Here is a 21,664-nt window from a genome sequence, read left to right on the forward strand (position 1 = left end):
TAAAATTTGTTATTTGATATTTTAAATATATTATTATATTAATTAGAATAAAAAATTACTGTACCAATTTTTTAATACACATATTAACATGATAAGACTGAATTTTTATTAAATTATATGATTTAAATTAAGATGTAAATTAATTTATATAATATATCAATAAAAAACATAAACTAATATGTAAGGGTAAAATGGTAAATTGATTATTACTATCCCTCCCCTCCCATTCTTGAACCAAACAAGGGATCATTAAATACCCTTCCCTCTCCTCTTTTTTAATCAAACCAAACAAGGTGAGGATGAAACACTCCCTCCCCTCCCCTCCCCTAACCCTCCCTCCCCTCCCTCCCCTCAAACTAAACAGGCCCTAAGGCAAGAGTGTCCCCGAGCTCTCGCGCGCGCATACATACATACATACTTATTTATTTATCTATCTACATCCATCCTCTATGGCTTTTTCAATAGTTTTACCCAAAAATTAGAAAATGTATTGGTGTTCAGAGTGTTTCTTTTTTTTTGACCAGCAGGTGTTTATAGTGTTTACACTTTAGAGACCTATCAGATTTTGATTTCCCGGCGAATTAAGAGAGTGATGGGTCCGTTTAGATGAACTGTGCCATGAATAGTACTACATCTAGTCCTACTGATAAAAGTTAGTTGACTAATTTAAAAAGATTAAGAAAAAAATTAAGTTAGTTATTTGTAATAAATAGGTGTTGTTTTTCCTAAAATATCCTTACTAATCAAGTATATTGACTAGAACTATTATTATTAGAAAGACTATCTTAGAAAAAAATACATAATATGAGAGGCAAAATAAATTAGGGTCTTATATTTAGGACCAAAATAAAAGTTAAACAAGATCTTATATTAAGGATCGGAGGTACTATTTACTAGGGACAATGACGTCTAATACTAAATTCATAAATCTTTTATTAAATAACGTTTACTATCGGAAAAGTTGTAAACCACCTTAGTGAATGACAACTGCTCATACATTCACACTTCTGCTGATAAATTTACACTCTGTAGAATAAATTTGAGGCCTTTCTAATAATTAATTTAGAAATCTGGTCCTTTAACATAACTTCTCTGAATATTCTGGATCTTCTAGAATGAGATATTCTGATCTGAACATAAGGAAGAGTGTTAAAATATCTAGCCTTCTGTATATACACACGCAGAAAACTTCGTCTATAAAGTAAATACTAATGCTGACCCCACAAAACAGTATTAATATTTTTAAAACATTAGAACCTCTTGGAATTGATTCTGGTGCTCATCATTTAGACAAGCATCTTAAATTTATAAGATTTAAATCATTCATATCTCATTTAGATGATTCGGATTTGATTTTTTTTTATTTGTTCAATATAATTATTTTAATATATATAATCTAAAATAGAGATAATCATTTAACTATTATTTTTTTAAAAAAAAATTTTATATTTAAAAATAATTAACTAAAGATTTTAAATCTGAACCGTTCAGATCAGATATAGATGGTCCAGATCTGATAAGTTTAAAATGCTCATCAAAACAATGAGTATTGAAACTAATTCCAGGAACTCTCACCTCTTTTCACCTAAACTTTTTCCAAGAAATGTTTGAAGATTTAGCCATAAATATGGATCATAACTATGGCATAAAGAATATTTGGATAATGTCATAAATTTTATACTCCTCCAGTTCTAAATATAAAACCCTTATGCACACTATAAAAAAGGTTTTATATTTAGGACTGGAAGAGTATTTCATATTGAATGTTGATATTCATCATATATTCATACACTACTGACCATTGCCTTGCATCTAATCTCCAAGTAGTCAAACTTATTCCACGCCAAGTGTAGCTTTAAGAAATCAAGATCTTCGGAAGAACAAAAAACCTCCAGATCCTACATTGCTTCATTTCGCTGTCTTCCTAGCAGAGAACTGGAAGACCCATCTCTACCTTAAATATATACAATTGGCTCAATGTTGGGGGGGGGGGGGGGTATACAAAGCAAAGTTAATAAAAATGCCCATTAAGGGATGCTCTCAGAGTTATCTTCAAACCGTTTAGATGCCTCAAACCGAGCTGTGAAGCCCACGGTCGTGTGGCGTATAGATCTAGACCGTACCACACTACAATATTCTGGATCATTTACTCGGCCATCCTTATTGATCCAATGTATCATTTGATGGTATGAAGGGAAAAACCTCATCTTTATCGAAGCACAGGCGAAATATGGAATGAGGCATGCAACAACAACAAGCAAAGTGACGAGCCAGTAGGAAGGGGCAGGCGCACAAGCTTCAATGAAGACCTTATAAGCAGTGGTAGATATGGTAGGATCCATGGCTCCATAGGCAAGAAGGAATAAATACCAGAAAAGAATGCTACCCCAGATGAAAATATGGTGTATGAAAGTGAAGTAATTGATTGATACTGCCATTTGGCAATTCACCACCCACACTACACAAGTGTAAATGGCGGCTCCAAGGATTTCTAGCCCGACAACTTCGCCGCTTTTTCGGAAGGCTTGACTTTCCAGTGCACTGATGCAGAGGAAGAATATCAGAGTGGCACTTAGCAAACCGTTGAATTGCCAACTGAGTATCCTGGTCCATCTGAACAGGCTATTTTGCACGCCTTCTTGGTATAACAATGGAAACTGTGTGATGAACACAGAAGCAAAGAGGTCATGAGAAGGAAACAGCTAAAAAAAAAAAAAAAATTGACTGCCAATCAAGCTACTAAATTGTATAAAGGGGTTACCTTGAGACAGAATTCTGCAGAGACATCTTGGTCAAGCACACCTAAGGCGATCACCGGAAGTGACGTGAAGAGTACGTTATACAGTGATAAATACCAATCATTATATACTGGTTGTCCGGAGAATGATGCATATATCTCAAAGAAGAAGAGGGTGAAGCCAAAAGTAATGTTCTTGTAGAAGAAGTAACAGACCTACCAGACAGAAAAAAGACTAGTATGTCAGTAATAAAACAGATAAAGGCAAAAGTTTGGCAAGATGCCAACACTTCGTTGTGATAATGAAGTTGAAAAGACAGGCTGAGTACCATGGATGAGATCCTTCTGTAACACCAATGTCCATGCACAAGAAGTAAGCGCTCTAAGAACCGAAATTGGGCAATGGCAATGTCACTTGACATAACAGCCTGAAAATTTAAGTGCAGCACAAAATTCAGTGTTGGGGTTATAGAGTGGGAAGGAAAAATCAAACTGAAAAACGGTAAGCTGTGCGGTATTTCGAACTTGCCTGCATTCCCTCAGCACCACTGATACCAATTCCAATGTCAGCTTCTTGGAGCATCCCAACATCATTTGCTCCATCACCAATTGCTAGAGTTGTCCTAGCAGTTTTAGTCTTAACTAGCCTCGTAACCTGCATTATGAAAATGAAATCAACAAGTTTTAAAATAAAACTTTTTTTTCACATAACAAAGAAACAGAATATGACAGCACTAAAAAAAGGGTGAATGCAGAAATGAGTTATGAAGTAATAAAGGAAACATACAAGTGCTTTCTGTTTGGGAGATGAACGACAGCATATGACAGATGCACAGCCAATGGCAAGTTCAAGAAACGAGTCCTTCACATCATCTTCCAATGCATAAGTGAGAGACTTCCCATCAATGATCAGAGCAAATGCCTCGGGATTTTCATCTGATGTAGATAATGACGCCTTCCCCTCCTGTATCTGATGAAGAACACTTGCCTTGATTGCCTAAAGAACAACCAAAATCTCATCAGCACATATCAAAATAGAATGTATAAGTAGGCACAGATCTTTAAAATTTTTGGGTCCATTTAGTTCATGAAATAATAGAAATGGGAATGAGAATGAGGTTTGATGGAGCGAAATATGCATGTTAGGCATGTCAAGGATAAGAATGGACATTTGTGTTTGGTTGGATAATGATGCCCCTAATATTAAAATATAGTAAAATATTCATTATTTGTTTTTTCAATTAGAATAGACAGAATTAAGTGATTGGATTTAAAGGTCTACCTCAGCAGCAGCAGACTTGTCCTCCAATTTCTCCAGTGATTTGATTTCTGGAGTTTCGGAACTAATTATAATTTGTTTCATTCCTTGCCTTAGTAAGCTACAAGCAAATCTGCAGTCACAAGAAATAAAAAGAAAGTAGTGACATCATATTATTTACAAATACGATTTCAAAATCTCTAACATATTCTTTGAACTTACCCAATATTGATTGCTGTCTCCATTTTATCACCAGTCAAAACCCAGAGCTTAATTCCAGCCTGTGCAAGCTTGTCGATGCATTCTGGAACCTAACCAACAAATGCATAACAATTCATAGAAACACAAGATGCTAATATCCGTCAAAGAGTTCTTTCTCAGGCACTCAATTATTTGAACTCATAACTCATAATTGAAGTAAGTAATATAAGCACTTGCATGGCAAGAGTGTGATATCTTTTTACTAGTATTTGTTGCACCTTGACTTCTTCCTTCTAGCTTTAAAGACCAAAAAAATAATGAAGTAAATGGATCAATTATTACACATACCCCATTTTGAAGTTTGTCTTCAACGGCAGTAGCCCCAAGAAGAATTAAATCCTTCTCAATCTGTTCTGCTATTTCTTCTACAATCTGCTCTCGATCTGCACTCACTATGCTCTTGGCCTCCGTGAATTCTCTGTTAAATCGGTTGTACTCTTCCTCATCAAGTTCACGATACGCAAGTATCAATGTCCTCAGACCAGCATCAGCATACTCATTAATGTGCTCCCGAGTTTTCTCTTCAAACTCTCTTCCATTCTTTGAAAGTCTTTCAAACATGACACTGTTTGAGAGAAAAACCATAGAAAGGCATGTTAATGTTTTGAACTTCTGAAACAAACTAGAGATGATACTCACTGAGTATCTACCCATATCGCATATAAAATTTGGACAAGAAAGTGGAGGAGGCCTAATTTCTCCCTTACAAATAGGTACAACTCTAATTAACTAAATTTGGAAACAAATAACTGGGAGGGGCTTACATTCTAGAAGGAGGTGTACATGGATTAATCTATAATACACAAGATTTAAGATATGAACAAGATTATAAACCTGTCAGCTCCTTTGGAAAGTAACAGCAGATTCCCGTCCTCATCTCTTACAATTACAGACATCCGCTTTCTTGCACTGCTAAACTCTATTACGTTTAGAAGTTTGTAGGATCTGCCAACTTGAAAAATAGTCAATAAACATCTCGAGTTTCATAAGCAGGAAAGGAGAAAAAAGTCCATATACAATAACAAGAACCTGACCTTTCAACCTTCCTGCCAGATAGAGGATCAAACTCATGCAGTAAAATGGTCGTCTGTGTCCTTTCATAGAACTCAAACCCAAGTTCTCTAGCAGCAATCACAAATGCTGCCTCATCCGGTGATTCAGCTTCATATGAAACTTTACCAGTTTCTTCATCAACTTCAGGTATTGCAGTATGGCATACAGCCAGCAATCTTAAGAAGTTTTGGATTACTTTCGCATGAGGCTCGTTAACCCAATTCCCATTCATGATCCTTTCATCTAGAAAGTTAAACCCTTTAACAGGTGGCTTTGCTACAGCAATCTGTGCAACATTGTCATCTTTTTCTACTGACACTTGTTCTCGCGGTGACCCTTTCCTTCTTGCTAGAGCTCTCTCGACTTCTGTAACACCTTGTCCATAAGCAACCCCAGCAATGGAACATTTGATAAATTCCATGGAGTTACAAGTCAAAGTTCCTGTTTTGTCAGAAAGTATGGTATGAACTTGGCCAAGTTCTTCGTTCAAATTTGAGGTACGAGCACGTGCTGGCTTGTCAGTTTCCTCATAATACATGTGCAAGTCCTGGTTGATGAAAAAGCTCTGAAGAATTTTCACAATTTCTATTGACACATACAGGGAAATGGGAATGAAGTAACCATACAACATAAGGAAAGTTAAGAAATGCAACATTGCTGCAACTGCTGCTCTATTAGGATCATAAAAAATCGAAGTATCATCTGGTCTAAGGTACCATCTTGTCATTTTACCGTTTTCAATGTCTTCACTTGTATAAATCCCAAAGAAAACAGACCCAACAAAAGAAATCATGAACAATAAACCGAATAAGAGGTAGACAATATTGTCCATCCGTCTTTCAATGTTGCTTCTCTTTGAAGGAGGCTCTGTTGAGTTCTGCACAACCTTTGTATCGTGACCGGTAAAGATTACCACACCATAAATAAAATCCGTGTTCCTCAGCTTAGAGTCCCTAAGCAAAAGTTGCTGAGGTGTGAGAGGGTACTGTTGACCCTCCAGCTCCATAGATCCTATAAACGAGTACAAATTTGCATTTGGATCTTCACATGCGATAGTGGCCTTGAAATTTTGAAAGCTTGAGTCTTCTTGCAATTTTGAAGTTTCTTCCGATGCTTGTTTCAGTTTAAGGTTTGTTTCTCCATCAAGATTCGTGGTCTCCACATAGCAAATTGCATCATCGTAGCTTGATGAAAGTAAGATGAGATCAGCGGGAAAGAATTCATCTTTCTCAACCTTTACTACGTCCCCAACTTTTAGATCCCTCCATTTTGCAGAATCAAAACCTCCTCCACGATGTACTTTAACCTTTCTGTTATTCATCTCAATATCCTGATGCAATCATAAAACTAAATTATCTGACCTAAGAATTATCAGGAGAAACATAAATAAGCAAAAATCAAATTCAACATGTGATCCCACCAAGCCTTCTATAACCTCTGTCAAAAAAACAGAAAGAAAGAAATTGCAGTTGCTGGGATGAATATTGTCCCTGTGCATGTTTCTGTGTTTATGTGTTGGAAAGAAACAAGTGTCTAGTAATAAAGCAATCACTGTAACGACATATAGCCTGTGTTTCATAATTTTTTTTCTATCACCACTACGAAATTGGGTTGTTTAAGGAAAATGACACCACAAAAAAGAAGAAGAAGAAGAAGAAGAAGCTAGCGGGAAAAGCTGATATAACATCATAGAACATTACCTGCTTCCTCCTCCTCCAATCCTCAATAATCTCTTTCCCCATTGTAAGAGCAACCACAAACGTAAGAGGAAAAATGGAGCTGAAAGGTGACTCCCAAGGAGTGACAGGGAAGAAAGCCAGGATTGCAGATAAGAGGAAAAAGAAATTGGCAACTCTTCTAAATTGCTCAAACAATGACTTGGGAAGAAACGAAACCAAAGTGTACTTGGTTGTTCTGACGTAGTTATCACCATAATTGATAAGACTAGCCTCAGCTCGTTCTGGATCGTTGCAATATACTATTCTTGAAAACCCAGGCCCTCCAATCAGTGAATGCTCCCCAATGAACGACGCTTTCCCACATGAAAAGGCATGGATTCTGCTAAAGTTAGGCCTCTTTCTTCTACGACCAGCCATTTTTCGACTATTAAAGCCCCAAAGGCCTCGAACTTTATCTGCTTCAACTCGTTTTAAGTAGCCTCTAAACACTCAACAATCCTCAAAACTGGATAGAAACAGAGCACTTTGAACAAGAGGAGCCAATAAGGAATCAGAGCATCTCCTTTTTTAAAATCCAAAACGCAGCTCTACCCCCAGAATGATATACCAAGAAAAGGGAAGTTTTGAACTGAAGTCACAAGATTGAAGTGGGAATATGTCTGTTTTGACTCTGAGAGTTGAAAGGTAGGGAAGGTCGAGAGAGAAACAAAGATAGAGGGCACTGACTCTGCACTGCTCAATTGCTCATCTTTCGTTCTTTCATTGGGATAGAAGCTAAAATGTGAGTGCTTTTTCCCAGTTTGACTCGTAGCTAAGAAAATAGTTTAAGAACGTGCACATGGCCAATGGGTTTTTCGTCCTTATTCAGTAGTTTGGACTCCAAGGCTCATACTCAACTACCTCAATAAAATATCCCTACAGCTATTTTACATTGGGATATGGGCATGAATCTATCAACAATGAACTAGGAACAATAGTGACCACTTCGTTGCATAAATCCGTCCGCTTCTTGGCATGCATTTCTTCCAGAAGGTTTGCGAATGGAAATTAATAAAAATAATTTAAAAATCAGTAGAAAAAAATGGAGTCAGAAATTTACAAAACAACTAATGGGAAAGTAATGCGGAAATCACAAAGTTGAAATTATATGAAGGAACAACTCAGTAGACGTATTCATTCACGTTATGTTACCTCATTTGCATCTCACGTTTTCTTATCTTGGCAAATAAAGCTAAATCGGTGATTATGAAAGAATATAAGTTATAGTATTGGTATTACTACTTCTGATACCTAATATAAGAACTCATTTGATTTTTATTTTAGTCCTAAATATAAAATCTAATTCAGTTTGTCTCTCATATTTGTTCTTTTTTTAAATAGTACTTGTAATAATGGTAGTTCTAGCCAATACATTTGATTAGCAAAGATAGTTTATGAAAATAAACAGCTATTTATTACAAATAACTAATTTAACTATTTTTTTAATCTACTTAAATTAGTTAATTGTCTCTTATATTGAAACCCGGAAACAGTACTTAATAATAATAGCATGATACGCATGTAATTTAATGGAAAAAAAAGAAGAAGAAGAAGATGTTTTTATCTCTTTCCGGTCAAAAATTTGGGGGGCTCGCAAAGGGAGGAGGGGAATTGAAAAAAAGTTTAATTAGATAAAGTTAATGTGATGAAGAAGTAAAAGGCCCTACCTACCATGCAATTAGTCAAAGATAGGGAGTCCATAAGAAGGCCCCCCCCGGGGGGGGGGGGGACAAAAGGAGCGATCTTCATCGTATTAATCATTATTCTCCGGTGCATGCTGACGACTCTAAAATCACCAATCTGTGAGCAAAGGAAAGTTACAATTACATTCATAACACTTTCCGTTTACTTGTCTCATTTTTGGTATAAAATAAGGATCAGGGGGGAAAAGAACTAAAGAACGTCACAGATGACGCCAAACGTTTTACGATTTGAAAATTTGCAATCATGTGCCCATCGCACATGATCTTTTGCGTCTCAACTATTGGCACCAACTTTTTTGCCGGCCAGCCACATCTCAATCCATCGCATTATATTATATAGATTTTTATATAAGAGTTAGATAATTAATTTAAAGATATTAAAAAATTAGTTAATTTAATTATTTATCATAAATATATTAATCTCTTTAAATTATCCTCTTAATGATTAGAATTATTAGGATATTTTAAGAAAAGATGTGAGACAAAATGAATTAAAATATTATATTTATGACTAAATTCAAACCTAAACTAAATCTTATATTAAAGACTAAAAGTAATATTATATTATACTTTTCCCAGTCCTATGAAATATAGTTTCTGGGATAGCATGATTTTACTTATAAGATATACTAAAAAGTGTTTGAAATGTTAACCAATTTTTTTTTTCATTTTGTCCTAATTGATGGTATATTATGTCACCACATTAATTAACTACCTTGTCCTCTCTCATTTTTTTTTCCATACTTATTCTCTTTCTCATTCTCAATGGTATTTTTTTTTGGGTAAGATATAAATAATGGCATTTACAATAAGAAAAACTATTTTGAAGGTACTTTATACTTCTTTTGAATTTTTAATTTGGTACATATGTATTTTTCTCTTAATTAGATTTTTAATTTTACTTTATTAATATCGTTAACTCTTATATAGAGATTAAAAATACTAATAGAACAAAATTATAAAAATTAATGTTGCTAAAAAAAAGTAAAATTAAATAATTTAATTAAAGGACAAAACACATAGGTATTAAATTAAAAATTCAGAAAAAGTATAGGTACTTTAAAATAGTTTTTTCTTTACAATATATATTATATTTATGGTAGTCACCTAATTTTAGCTAAATTTTAATTTTATGTTAATTGGTTATTTTTATCTTATATATAATATGGGATGGTATGTTACATTTTCCTTGGATTGTCCTTGCATGATTGAACTTCTTCTAACCCCGAAGATTTCCCCATTTATTTGAGTTTAGATCCCACGCAGTGTGAGGAGGCTCATTATCATTGGGTTTCGTTGATATCCCCGCCAAAATAGAGAAAATGTAAGCAACTTTGTCATTATTATTGGCCAGCAGCAACTTTGAAATTATCCCCGTTAATTATTCAAACAATGATCAGGTGGCAGCTCATCACAAGAAGTCAAGAAAAAACAAGACAGGTTACGAAGCGGCTCATCAATATGAAAGATATCTGGGAACATTCATGAAAGCCTAGCTAATGAATAAATAAATACATAATTCCTACTGTATTCGGATGAAAAACAGCAACAATATGCTCAAGTGAAATTCTAGAATGAATTAAGGATACAATCAGGGCAAGCAAACTAAAATGATTCAGCGCCGAATTTTAAAATTCCATTTACATTTACATTGTGTCAAAAATTATGAATTGTCCTATGGTGATTACTCCTAATAGACTGAGGCAATCAAAAATTGAGAGTTATCCCACGTGAATAAATTTAACCATAATTATCAAGAATATTTCACCCTCAAAAGCCATATTTTCGACATTTTCGCCATTTTTTTTATACTGTATTATAGTAGCAAATATTCTCTATAGTGATTTTAGAATCTCCTCTTGAGACATTTGCTCTTTCTCCCTAAAGACAGCTATAGACCAACTTACACACGTTTTTTTTCCATAAAACAAAACAGTTACATTGCATTTTCATTTAATGATAAATTTATAATTACAATATTCTCCACTAAATTAAATCCATCTTTTTCAAAAAGGATGTTGTAATTAGGTTTTGGCATTTGCCCATCTTATTTTTTGGTTTTTTTTTTTTTCTTTTGGGGGTGGGTTTGTGGATCCAACATCACCATCCAAAATACAAATAGTCCTCCACCAGAGTTACAAAAAACGAGTGTCAATCTTGTTCATTGTATGAAATTGGAAAAATGATCTACACTATTGATAACTTGTGAATAGTGTAATTTGTTACGAGTTTTTAGCTTACCTATAGATTTTATTTCAAAAAAAAAAAAAAAAAAACTCATTCACTCCCTGGCCCAAAAAAAAAAAAAAAAAACTCATTCACTCCCTCCGCTTTTTCTCTCTTATGGCATCTGCATGGTCCTTCTCCTTTCTGTGACGAGACGATCTACTTGGAGAGTCTCGTTTTCGACGATCACGGTGTTTTGAGCGCTTTCTACTTCTACCTTTCTCTCGAGAAGACCCTTTGTTTCTACCTTTAGACCTTGGATAATGAGAATCATCATCATATCTAGACGAATCACTTCCTGAATCGTGCCTCCTTCCTCGATGATGCTTGGCATGTTTTCTGCTCCTTTCTTCTTCAGACGACGAAGAGCAACTATAATCATGATGTCGGGTTGAAGGTGTTTTGATTTTCCTTGCATCACCTTTCTCGCCGTTGAACTTACTTGACTTGCTTTCAGCACCCACGCTAGTTCCCTTGGTTTTGCTGCTACCACGTTCATGCCTGGTGCGTTTTCTGCTCCTTTCATCTTCAGAAGATGAACCGCCGCCATAATTATTGTGGTGAGTCGGAGGTGTTTCGACATTTCTGTCACCATCCGTCTCCCTAACGAACTTACTTGACACAGCTTCAGCAGTATTAGTTCCCCTGGCTTTACGGCTACCACTTTCAAGCATATTTCCATAAGTGGGGTCCCTTTCTGAGATGCCAACAGCATCGTCCTGGGCATGTTGGTTTAAAGAGACATCCCCATCACTTCTAATACTTGGAATGCCATTTCTTGCATTTTCATTAGAAGTTTCTTTCTGAGAACCAGGATTTCTGGATTTTGGCGCAGTATAAGGCATGTCAGGAGGAACCTCAAGCCCCAGTTCTTTACCCAAAGATTCCAGGAAGTCACCAGCAATCAAACGGCTTAATGCAGTATTAGCAACTTCAGCTTTCTTTTCTTGGTTATCCTCTTTGATAACATTAGATCCTTCCCCTTCATCATCTGAATCGTCAGAGAAAATAGCCTGGTGATGCATAAAATGTTACCAACAGAAAGTTAGGAGGTTCTTGGGTTCCTAGAGGAATCCCTATCAGGTAGGTTGTGCATCATACAAATATGTATGTTGCCACCCAAAAAAAATGTAATTGAAAAATGATAATCTCTAGATTAGATTATCCCTAGGGGTCAAATGCCAGTGATCACAGCACAGAGAATAGAGATTGGGACCCTTTGAGGTTCTAGAGAAATTTGCACAATGAACTTCAGAAAGACAATTAAGTTGATGGGAGATCCACATTCAAGAAATAAGCAAGGCTCAAGGACCGATTCCCATATCTTGTCTTTTAATCTATGAAATTTACAGTTTAAATTCCTCTCAAACTTTGGCAGATCCCAATCCACAACAAAGGCATCTCTCCGATCTGACTCATTTGAGGCAGCAACCAATGAAAGGGCTTTTCGATAATTATGGCAAGGATTTCTATTCATTCCGGCCAACGGTTTAAGGCAAATGGCGAGGGAAATACTGGAGGGTAATTGAATGCTATAGGAGGTCATAACCTACAGATTTTGGCTTTGAAAATAATTCACATGGGGAATTTTTCCCTGATGTCTTTCATCTTTTTCATATTCTCATGTATTTCTTATATTCTCTTTATTTTTGTCGACTGTTGCATCAATTCCATATTTGGAATGCTATCCTAGCTGATGAGCATTTGATCTTATCAGAAGGGCAGGAATGCATCTGAGACTATGAACTATTAGAGCTCAAGGACAGACAACAGAATACAACTTGAATTGGTGCCTACTAGATGAAAATATGCACAATTAATTAACCAATACCTTGTAGAGATCAACTGGCCTTTCAACATTTTCAACTTCTACCTCCTCCTCAGTTTCATGCTCAGCATCTTTCTTTGTTGCATTGTCATTTTCAAATTGAGGCACACGTGAGATGTTTTTCTTGGCATTAGCTGGCTCTTCAATTCTCACATCTTTGACTGAATCTGATGTGAAGATCAGCGAATCCATTTTACTTCTAATCCGCGGCGCTGGAGGTGGCTACAAAGGACATGTAATACATTTTATATAAATTTTTCTGTAACAGTAAAAATCCTTGCCCCTTTCCACATAGTAGTACCCCATAGCTATCATAATAAATTCATATTCATTTCAATCAATGAGTAAGAGCTTGGCTCAAAACATTTACTAATAAATCCTCAGCAACCATACAAAAAGTGAAAATCATATATACTATATTAAACATGGAAACCATTTTTTTGGAAAAAAATGAAATGTAGCAGGCTACTTGAAATACCTTCCCCATGTAAGGATCAATGAGATCAAAGCGCTTGCAGAGAAGAGGAGAAGGACGCCATTGAAACTCTTCCCTCTTTGGGTGAATTTTCTTTGCTATGGAATCTTCAGTTTGCAAATCTTTCTTTGGCTGTTAGCAAAAGGTATATTAGACAGCTTGAATACAAAACTAAAGGGAAAGAAACAGCAGAAACATCAGCTTATCTATACCTCTACTCCACCAGAAGTAAACTGCAAGGCGCCAGCTGAGGCGAAATCCACAGCAGATGGATTGGACAGTTTGCTTCCCTTGCCCCATTTCCCCTTTTCTATTGCATCTGCGGCAGCCTCAAAATCTAGTCTCTCCCTAGCACGAGCAGCTTCTGACATATTACCAGCTAAACTAGAACTTGTAGAACGTAATCCCCCTTCATACTTCTCCTTCAGAAACCTCTCAAATCTTTCTTGCTTTGCAGGGTCATCTTTGAAAGGCTTCTCAAGCCCTGGTAACTCACTCTGTCAAGAAGGAAAAAATAAGGATCAGCAAAGGTCTGGACCATACCCTTGTTGAGATTCCTAGGAAATAAATTTTGCCAAAGCAATTAACTTGGTGTATGATGTCAACCGAAGCCACATATTGGTCAGCTAGCCCAAAGCAAAACAAGATGCTCTCTAATTGGGAGTGCAAGTGATCAACACGAAAGGCCTGTTACTTACTAATGATGCAGGCTTAGTAAATGTATCTGTGAGATTAAATTGGAGCTGAACATTAGAAGCTACAGGTGGGGTCGGATCTTGAAAGCTTCTTTCTAAAGGCTTTTCCCCTAAGATCTGTCCTCGGTTCTCAGCTGTCAGCCTCTGTGCACCTGCAGCTGAAGGCAGTCTCCCATCCAATGGCTGCTTCATTTGATCACTGCGTTTTTGAAGTGCCTCCCAAAGTTTTCTTGCATAATATTCATGGCCAGTACCTCCCGAAAGGAAGTTGAACAATGGATTTGACTGATTTTTTTCTCTAGATAGATCCTCAAATAATTTACCGCATCGAGCTACCAAATTTGCAACCCCTTCAATTAATATTTTTAAATTGATATCCTCAGGAGGAGGAACCTCAGGTGGAGGAACATCATAGTGCTTGCGGTCAATCTCCAGAGGTCCAGAAAATGTGTGGCGGGGTACAAAATCCTTGGGAATCACAGGAACTTCAAATCTAAAACGCAATTAATAATATCATTTTAAAGGTGGAATCATGTGTAAAAAAATAAACAGAAAAAGGAATGGAAAGATAGGCCAGTGGAAAGCCTTAATTCTCAAAAGAAATCATCGCAATGTTTTAACTTGTATCAAAGTTCCTTGCGTCCAAACATTACAATAAACTAAAAACAGTGCTAAAACTTTGAACCAAACTGCTTCTACTTACCTTTCCATCTGAAAGTCTGAGTTGGACGCAACCCGAAAGCCAGGCAGACTGCCCTGGTTCTTTTTGTTAACCTTTTTCTTCTTCTCCAATTTTGAAGGCTCATCAACTTCGTGAACATAAGTATCATATTCATGCCCTAAACCCAAAAAAAAAAAAAAACAAACAAAAGAAGTCCACTTAGTTATAACAAATCTAACAGTTCTATTAATGTGAAATTTGCAAAATTAATGATGAGGACGGTGAAGGCATCATTGCATTATCATTTGATGCAAACCTCATTAGTCTGATAATGATGCTATCTAATTTTTCAACAGCTGTATTATACTGAGTTGCAGAGGTGGTAAGGAGAAAAAGTATCTTAACATCAATAACTAAAGGGAACCGGTGATATCAGATTATTTTGAGGTTTCACTGCGTTTTTCTCAATCTGGAGCACATAGAGGGTTTTGCTCAGCAGAAACTCAAGAGAAATGGGGGAAGAATTATTGTACTAGATTCAAGTTTCACTTATTTTTTATTCTTCTCATCAAAGGAAGCTTCACTCACCTTCTCAACCATATCTATGAGAAAAATTTATCATTCGGTTATTTAAAAAAGTACACAGACATACATGTATTCAGGACTGATAAAACTCAAGTAATAAGCATTATCTTTAGCAAGGAAAAACTGAAGGTGCTTTTGATTAGGTTTCTCACTAGGAAATGCAATCTCTACAGAAGTCAAGCATCACCACCAAGTTTTATCAATTATAATACAACATGACAGTGTCAAACTACAAACCCGCATATACATCCACATCCTCATCATCAAGTTCTTCAAGTGCTCCAATTCCAAAACCAGGGGCAACATTTCCTGCTGATGAATTGAAACTATAAGTTAATACAACATAGGAGAAGACCTAATGAGAAGACATGCATGACTAATAAGAACAAGGTTAGAATCAAGTTCTTACACTTCGAACCAAAAAGACTATCTTTCATGGAAAAACCTTTGCTATACCCAGATCCACTTTTGCTAGACGTGCGTAGTCTTTTTTTCTCTGGAGAAAAAGAAAGAATACATAAAACCTCAAGTTCTAGCGATCAGACCACAGGCTCCATAAATAGATCGAGAAAGAGTATACCCCTAAATTCAGGAGCATGCTTGTAAGGATCAAAACCTAAACCATAAAGGTCTTGCTTTGGGCTGAGTATGTAAACCTGAGAAAAAGAAGAAAAATCAAAGATGTAGACTATATGCCTGCCATGAATGAAAATAAAAATGCCAGATAAAATTTGAGTTAACAGATAAGTTTTAATTAAAAGCAGAAGGGTTAAATTAATCTGAGCCCAATGTCATGAGAAAATAAGATTATTTTTGTGTAGACAACAAAAAATTTTTATCCTTGGGGAGAGACTTAAACAAACACAGAAAGATCGTGTTGCAGTTATAACAATCTTGCCACGTAGACAGCTTATACATCACTTGAATGCACAAATTATGACACACAAGCCTTCAAGGGTGTTCCTAGCCTTTTGATAATTTATGGAATAGGATTAAGGGTGTTTCTCTGGTTTTATGTTCATGGTTTCCCCAAGAGCTTGTCTCTGTCAGCTATGCAGAGGGTTTGGGCAGCTTTGTTGCAAGTTCAAGATACTGAATTTTTGCTTATCTCTCTCAAGAAGGATATAATACCCTCCTCTTTCGTGTCTTACTTTCTAGAAAACATTTTTCCTTTCACACCTTAAGGTTAAATATAGTTTATAAAGTCAAAAGAGAAATTCTCTACAACATTCACCAGACAAAACCAGGAAAAACCGGATAAATATCCCCTTATGCAATTAAAATTGAGGACTGACTTTAACTTCTCATCTTAGGATTAGGTGGAAGATTATCACATCAGTGGCAACTCTTCTGGATTAAGGTTCTCGGGGATACTAATGCCCCCCCACCCCACCCAAAGAAAAAAAAATTCCTTGGACCCAAAAAAATCATACAAGAATCAATGAATCGTATCTACAGAATTTTCTACTTAATAAGAGACATCGTATTGGAAAGATGAGAAAGTACAGAGTGCTGAGGATAAGAAATCCTCAAGTCAGAAAAATTTAGGGGGGGAAAAAACAACTATAGTGAGGCAAAATATCTCACCGGTGTGCTTTTAGAGGATGAAATATCATCATTTACAGTCTGCTCAAGAAAATCATGCATGCCCGCCTTCATAGGCTCTGAATCAGTCGCATGCACTTCCAGATCATCCGTACTAAATGCTAGAAAAGCTCTCCGGGCTTTTCTTCTGGCATCTGTGCAGAGAGCAACTAAATTATTTCAGAGGTATTTCAAGAAACCTACCAATTATACAGAAATGTAACTAGTGCTGACCAAAACGAGGAAAAACACTATATTATACTTTCATAACCCAACAATAAGATAATCCAATGTTGGATTAAACTACTCTCTTCGTCTGAAAATAAAAACAAAAGGAAACAGGTTGAGGCATCAAGTCTCAGATTTATACTAATATGAGGGGGAAAAATAGCACTGGTTCTAGAAACTAAGAAAAGCATACCATAAAGCGCACTTGCACGTGAATCCTTAATGGAACGACCACGTCGCCATCCCATCTTCAACAGCAATTTTACCCCTAATAAAATATAATAAAAGAGAGCAAAGAGATAAGCATCTTTATGGAAGAAACTACGCAGATTTATATTACTAAATTAAGTTTTAGTGGAACAGACCAACAGACTCTGTGGCTGGAAGAACTAATTCATCAGGGGCTGGTCCAGGAATAATTGATGGCCTACAATGAATGGTAAAGGCAAAAGGATAAACAAAGATGTGTCACAATGCTTGGAAAAGGTAAACAAATAGACAAAATTAATATCCATATCATACACGATCACTCATTCCACGTCAATAGATGTAAAGATACAGAGAGACTATAGTTATTAAAGGAAGGCAAATGTTAAACTGCTTCAAAGGAAACAATCAAATCAAATGCATTACAATGCGAAGCTTCTGAAATTTATTTGAACACATCACCAAATCCAACAATAATCAAGCCACAAGTTCAAACATAATAACTTCATCCATTGCAACTACAACTGAAAAATTATATTAGAATGTAGAACTAAGTTAATTCTTCCAGAACCAAGAAAATAATATGGAAAAATAGCATTTGAATTATACCCTGAGAGTGGCCACCATTTGGATCAAAACTTGGCAATGCAAAAATTACAAGTATTATGCTTTATTACCCTTTTGTTTCTCTGTCTCTCTTTGGGTGAAAAATTTCATGTAAAGAATGAAAAAAATATAGGAGTTCGTTATCCTCTACTCAAAAGAAAGTAACAAAAGAAGCCCCCCCCCCCAAAAAAAAAAACAGTTTTTGTCGTTGCAGTGAAGTTCTCCAAACACTTTAGATTTTTGTTCGCAAAATTTCCCCCAAAAAAGAAAAATCACCGTCAGACTAAAAGAAATTAAATAAAGGTCAGTAGCTGATGACACCAATATGTCTTAACAAGTGAAACGCATAATATACCAACAATTCAACTTTTCTAATGTGCAATTTAGTCATCGATTCATTTTCTTCCCCAAGAAAAATCAATATAAAAATAAGTCCATTCAGATATGCATAGCAGAGAAAGTTAATAATAGTTGCAAAAACCAAAATCACCTCTTCTGCTGTTCCTTCTCAGCTTGTTTACGAGCAATTTCAGCAGCAGTGAAACCAAATGTATCAAACTGCGAGGATGTCCCCAAAAACCGACCTTCCAATTCCTATTAAACATACAAAGGGTGGATAGATTAAAAGGAATGGCGAAACAGATATTAAATCCCCAATCACCAATGAAACAGATACTCTGCCTGGTTGACTTCATCTAGACAAGACACAAGAATAAGCATTGCTCAATCCTTAAAGCCTCATAATATAGTTGATAAAGTAAAAATCACATCAATAGCTACTGGAAATGGCATAATAATCCTAGATGCATGTAGAAATGCACCAACATCTCAATATCAATCAATAAGTCAACCATGATCAAGTTATTACTTGGGCAATATACCTGGTAAGTCCCTATGCAAAGAATATAGCACATAAAAGTAGAATGGCTGAGTATTGTTATTGTCGTGTTCATTTGCTATTTATTGATGTGAATGTTGATTCCTTTCTTTTTTTTAAAAAAAAAATGATTTGCTTTTTCTAATTTCTTGTGGTGTTACAAAAATTTTGAATCCTTGTGCAGGTGCACAGAAGTTAAGGCTAGTTCCTAGGTGAGCCCAAATATTGACCTGGGCCTTACTAAACAACATCAAATGGATAGATTAAAATTTCCATATGTTCGATATTACTTAACTGCACACATGGATTCATCTTTTGACATGAATATAATTGGAAGATAATGAAACGTGTGCAATGTTGATACTCGTATATGCCCACTAAGACTGACATAAACTTAATAAAGAACATACCGCTTTTTCATCATCATCCAGGAAATTCAATATGCTCTGCTGTTTGACCTCAGCTCTGTTCTTCCTGGATGATGTAAAAGACTGAGGAGCCCACCCTGCACATTCATCCAAAAGGTTAAAACCCATATTCAACCAGTGAAAATTCAAACACTGTAAGGCCATTATGAATTACACCTTCCTTCGAGCCCACGGTATTATAGTAACCAGCAGAAAACCCTCCTGTAAATGCTCCATGGAATCTTCTCCTCCCTTCTTCATCTGTGACCTGCAGACGGTAACATTAAAAGTTTTATTGAGGTTAGGCTGCATGTGGAATTATATAACTTGAGCCAAAATGTTGCCTGACGAGAATTCCAAGCCCCATGATATATGCGAAGTAACTAAACAACACAGATCCGGTACTAAAGTAATAACCGGAAACATCTATAACCAGAGTAGGCACTTAGCAAACAGCAAGGCATCGCTGAATATGTCATGCAAACTGCGTCCCGGCAACTCAAACCAACTTCATACAAAGTGTATAGCAATTGGACATCACACACACACACACACACACACACATTTCAATCGACTTAGTTTCCAAGCATAAGTTAAGGTCATTCAGGATCGTCCTGCTAAACTACCTTGGCATTAAGGTCTCACATTACATACAATAAGAAACACACCCATAGCACATTTTCGCCAATCTCCAGAGAGCCCACCAATAGAATTAGACCTTTCGATTGAAGTGTACCGCACGTTTCAGGGAATTCAAAGAACTCAAATGGTATAACAGATTCAGTAGCTAATCATAGTGGAACCAGTAAAACTTACCTCTTGCTTCCAAACAGGAAGGGTTCGCAGGTGACCGGAAGCCTCAGCAACTGCCTTCTTCTTTCGGCTAGTAATCTCTTCCTCGCGCTCTATCGGCGTTCCATGGAAAACATAATCATCGTCGTCCGATTCCATTTAAACCTTCTCGTCAAAGTGCAGGTTGTGATTAGAGTGATGAGTTCGTGATTGAGGAAATGATTGATGAAATTTGAAGATTGTTTTGGTCGAAGGTAATCGAATGAATTGATGCAAAGCGAAAATGGACGAGTGTAGAATATGACGCAAGGGAAGAAAGGAGCAAACGAGCAGTGATATAGGAAGAAGCCGCGGACGCATCAAGCTCAACGCTTGAATTCATTGGACAGCGTCACAGACCAAAGAAGAACCCTCCAATTTCTGGCGCAAAAGGGGAAAAAAATAAAAACAAAACGGCAGTTTTTTTATTGTAGAAAAAAGTATGTATCTACCATATTTTAATTCAAATTTTAAAAAGAATAATATAAATAATTAATACTGATATAGTAAAAAAAGTTCACTGTTTACTTAGCAGGCTAAAAAAATAGTATAATGTTAGTAATGATTTTTTTTCCTCTGAATTTTCTGTGATTTTATAAAAATTTGAACCCCGTCCTTTCAGAGGTTTACTATATAATGTAAATACTACCCCTGGTTAATATAAGAGTAATTCAACTTTTAATTTAGTCATAAATATAATATCCTAATTTACTCTATCTTTTTTTTTTTTGGAATAATTTTTATAATAGTTGCATGTGTTAAAAGTTTTATTAAATGATAATTTTAACTAATACACATTATTAATAAGCGTATTTTAAGAAAAACAACATCTATTTATTACAAATAACTAATTTAACTAATTTTTCTAATCTTTCCAAATTAGTCAATTAAGTTTTATATTGAGAATTGGATATAGTATTTGTCTAATATATTTTTAATAAGGCACCTCTTCCAAAGTCATTTATTAGTTTGCTATATTGTAAGGGGCTGATTCAGCTGTGTGTTGATATATTTGTTTTATTTTTAATTTTACCCATTAGAGTTTTTGGAAGAGGCCAAGGGCTTATGTTGATGGCCTAATTAAAACTGGAAGAGGTAGAATTTATTAGGCCATCAACATAATTAGAACCGGAGATAATAACATGCTCTTACTCATCCTGACTAGAAGAGAAGAGACTGACTTTTTTTCAGATGCGTTTAATCTCTCTTAGGGTGTGTTTGGTATGAGGGATTTGGGAGGGAGGGATTTTAATAATTTCCCCTTATTTGGCAACACACAGATTTCAGGGAGGGAAAATTTCCCTCCCCTCCAAAATTGGAAGATTTGGAGGGAAATGACAATATTTTGCTATGTTATGACTATTATGCTTATAATTTGTCATGTTGTGACCATTATGTTCATATCTTAAATAAAATAAGAGCAAAATTGTCCATATTATAAATGAAAACAAGATAATATTAAAATCCTTCTACTCTCCTTCCCTCCCCTCCCCTTCTTCTTATTGAGCCAAACATACCTTTAAAGAAGGATTGCATGGCAACTTCCCCGTTAAGGTCTCTCAGTAACATGGAAAATTAGAAGATTACATGACAAAAGACTAACTTTTTTTCGGATGCGTTTATCCTCTTGAAGCAGAATTGTGTGGTAGCTCCCCCATTAAGGTCTCATAATAACATGAAAGATTAGAAGACTACGTGATACAACATCCAGTTTTAGATATAAA

The 21,664-nt window shown here is 35.8% G+C and overlaps 2 protein-coding genes across 3 annotated transcripts; both read right to left on the reverse strand.

The window, feature by feature from the left end:
* Window positions 1-1,781: 1,781 nt before the first annotated feature.
* Window positions 1,782-7,737, reverse strand: LOC114713277 (putative phospholipid-transporting ATPase 9). The gene is made up of 11 exons (XM_028897888.1): window positions 7,010-7,737; window positions 5,291-6,639; window positions 5,091-5,201; window positions 4,545-4,821; window positions 4,218-4,306; window positions 4,020-4,128; window positions 3,525-3,734; window positions 3,267-3,392; window positions 3,067-3,165; window positions 2,762-2,953; window positions 1,782-2,657 (listed from the first exon to the last, which is right to left on the reverse strand). Exons 1-11 carry the CDS (start codon window positions 7,403-7,405, stop codon window positions 2,028-2,030), a joined length of 3,588 nt encoding a protein of 1,195 aa, XP_028753721.1. The 5' UTR covers window positions 7,406-7,737; the 3' UTR covers window positions 1,782-2,027.
* A 3,103-nt stretch (window positions 7,738-10,840) lies between these two features.
* Window positions 10,841-20,247, reverse strand: LOC114713279 (G patch domain-containing protein TGH). 2 transcript variants are annotated; one of them, XM_028897889.1, is made up of 16 exons: window positions 19,926-20,246; window positions 19,287-19,377; window positions 19,113-19,207; window positions 18,316-18,419; window positions 17,378-17,439; window positions 17,206-17,280; window positions 16,788-16,939; window positions 15,781-15,856; window positions 15,610-15,696; window positions 15,438-15,512; window positions 14,658-14,793; window positions 13,958-14,447; window positions 13,472-13,756; window positions 13,263-13,391; window positions 12,788-13,006; window positions 10,841-11,969 (listed from the first exon to the last, which is right to left on the reverse strand). In XM_028897889.1, the coding sequence occupies exons 1-16, from the start codon at window positions 20,058-20,060 to the stop codon at window positions 11,049-11,051; spliced, it is 3,132 nt and encodes a 1,043-aa protein (XP_028753722.1). In that variant the 5' UTR covers window positions 20,061-20,246; the 3' UTR covers window positions 10,841-11,048. The 2 variants fall into 2 exon arrangements, with proteins under 2 accessions (XP_028753722.1, XP_028753723.1); XM_028897890.1 differs by having other exon boundaries at window positions 11,728-11,947; window positions 19,926-20,247.
* Between the last annotated feature and the right edge of the window lie 1,417 nt (window positions 20,248-21,664).

The sequence above is a fragment of the Neltuma alba genome, unplaced genomic scaffold (genome assembly GCF_004799145.2).
Source record: "Neltuma alba isolate B1F8T4 unplaced genomic scaffold, ASM479914v2 tig00011422_pilon, whole genome shotgun sequence".
NCBI classification, from domain to species: domain Eukaryota; kingdom Viridiplantae; phylum Streptophyta; class Magnoliopsida; order Fabales; family Fabaceae; genus Neltuma; species Neltuma alba.

What these genes read in the sequence shown, in the direction of transcription:
- LOC114713279 (XM_028897889.1), bottom strand. Translation starts at nt 20,060, where the DNA reads ATGGAATCGGACGACGATGATTATGTTTTCCATGGAACGCCGATAGAG. An exon ending in TTCCTGTTTGGAAGCAAGAG is followed by an intron (nt 19,378 to 19,925) that starts GTAAGTTTTACT and finishes TACCGTCTGCAG; the next exon opens with GTCACAGATGAAGAAGGGAG. An exon ending in GCATGCTCCTGAATTTAGGG is followed by an intron (nt 15,697 to 15,780) that starts GTATACTCTTTC and finishes CTTTTTCTCCAG; the next exon opens with AGAAAAAAAGACTACGCACG.
- LOC114713277 (XM_028897888.1), bottom strand. Translation starts at nt 7,405, where the DNA reads ATGGCTGGTCGTAGAAGAAAGAGGCCTAACTTTAGCAGAATCCATGCC. An exon ending in GAGACAGCAATCAATATTGG is followed by an intron (nt 4,129 to 4,217) that starts GTAAGTTCAAAG and finishes TTGTGACTGCAG; the next exon opens with ATTTGCTTGTAGCTTACTAA. An exon ending in ACAAGTCTGCTGCTGCTGAG is followed by an intron (nt 3,735 to 4,019) that starts GTAGACCTTTAA and finishes GTTGTTCTTTAG; the next exon opens with GCAATCAAGGCAAGTGTTCT.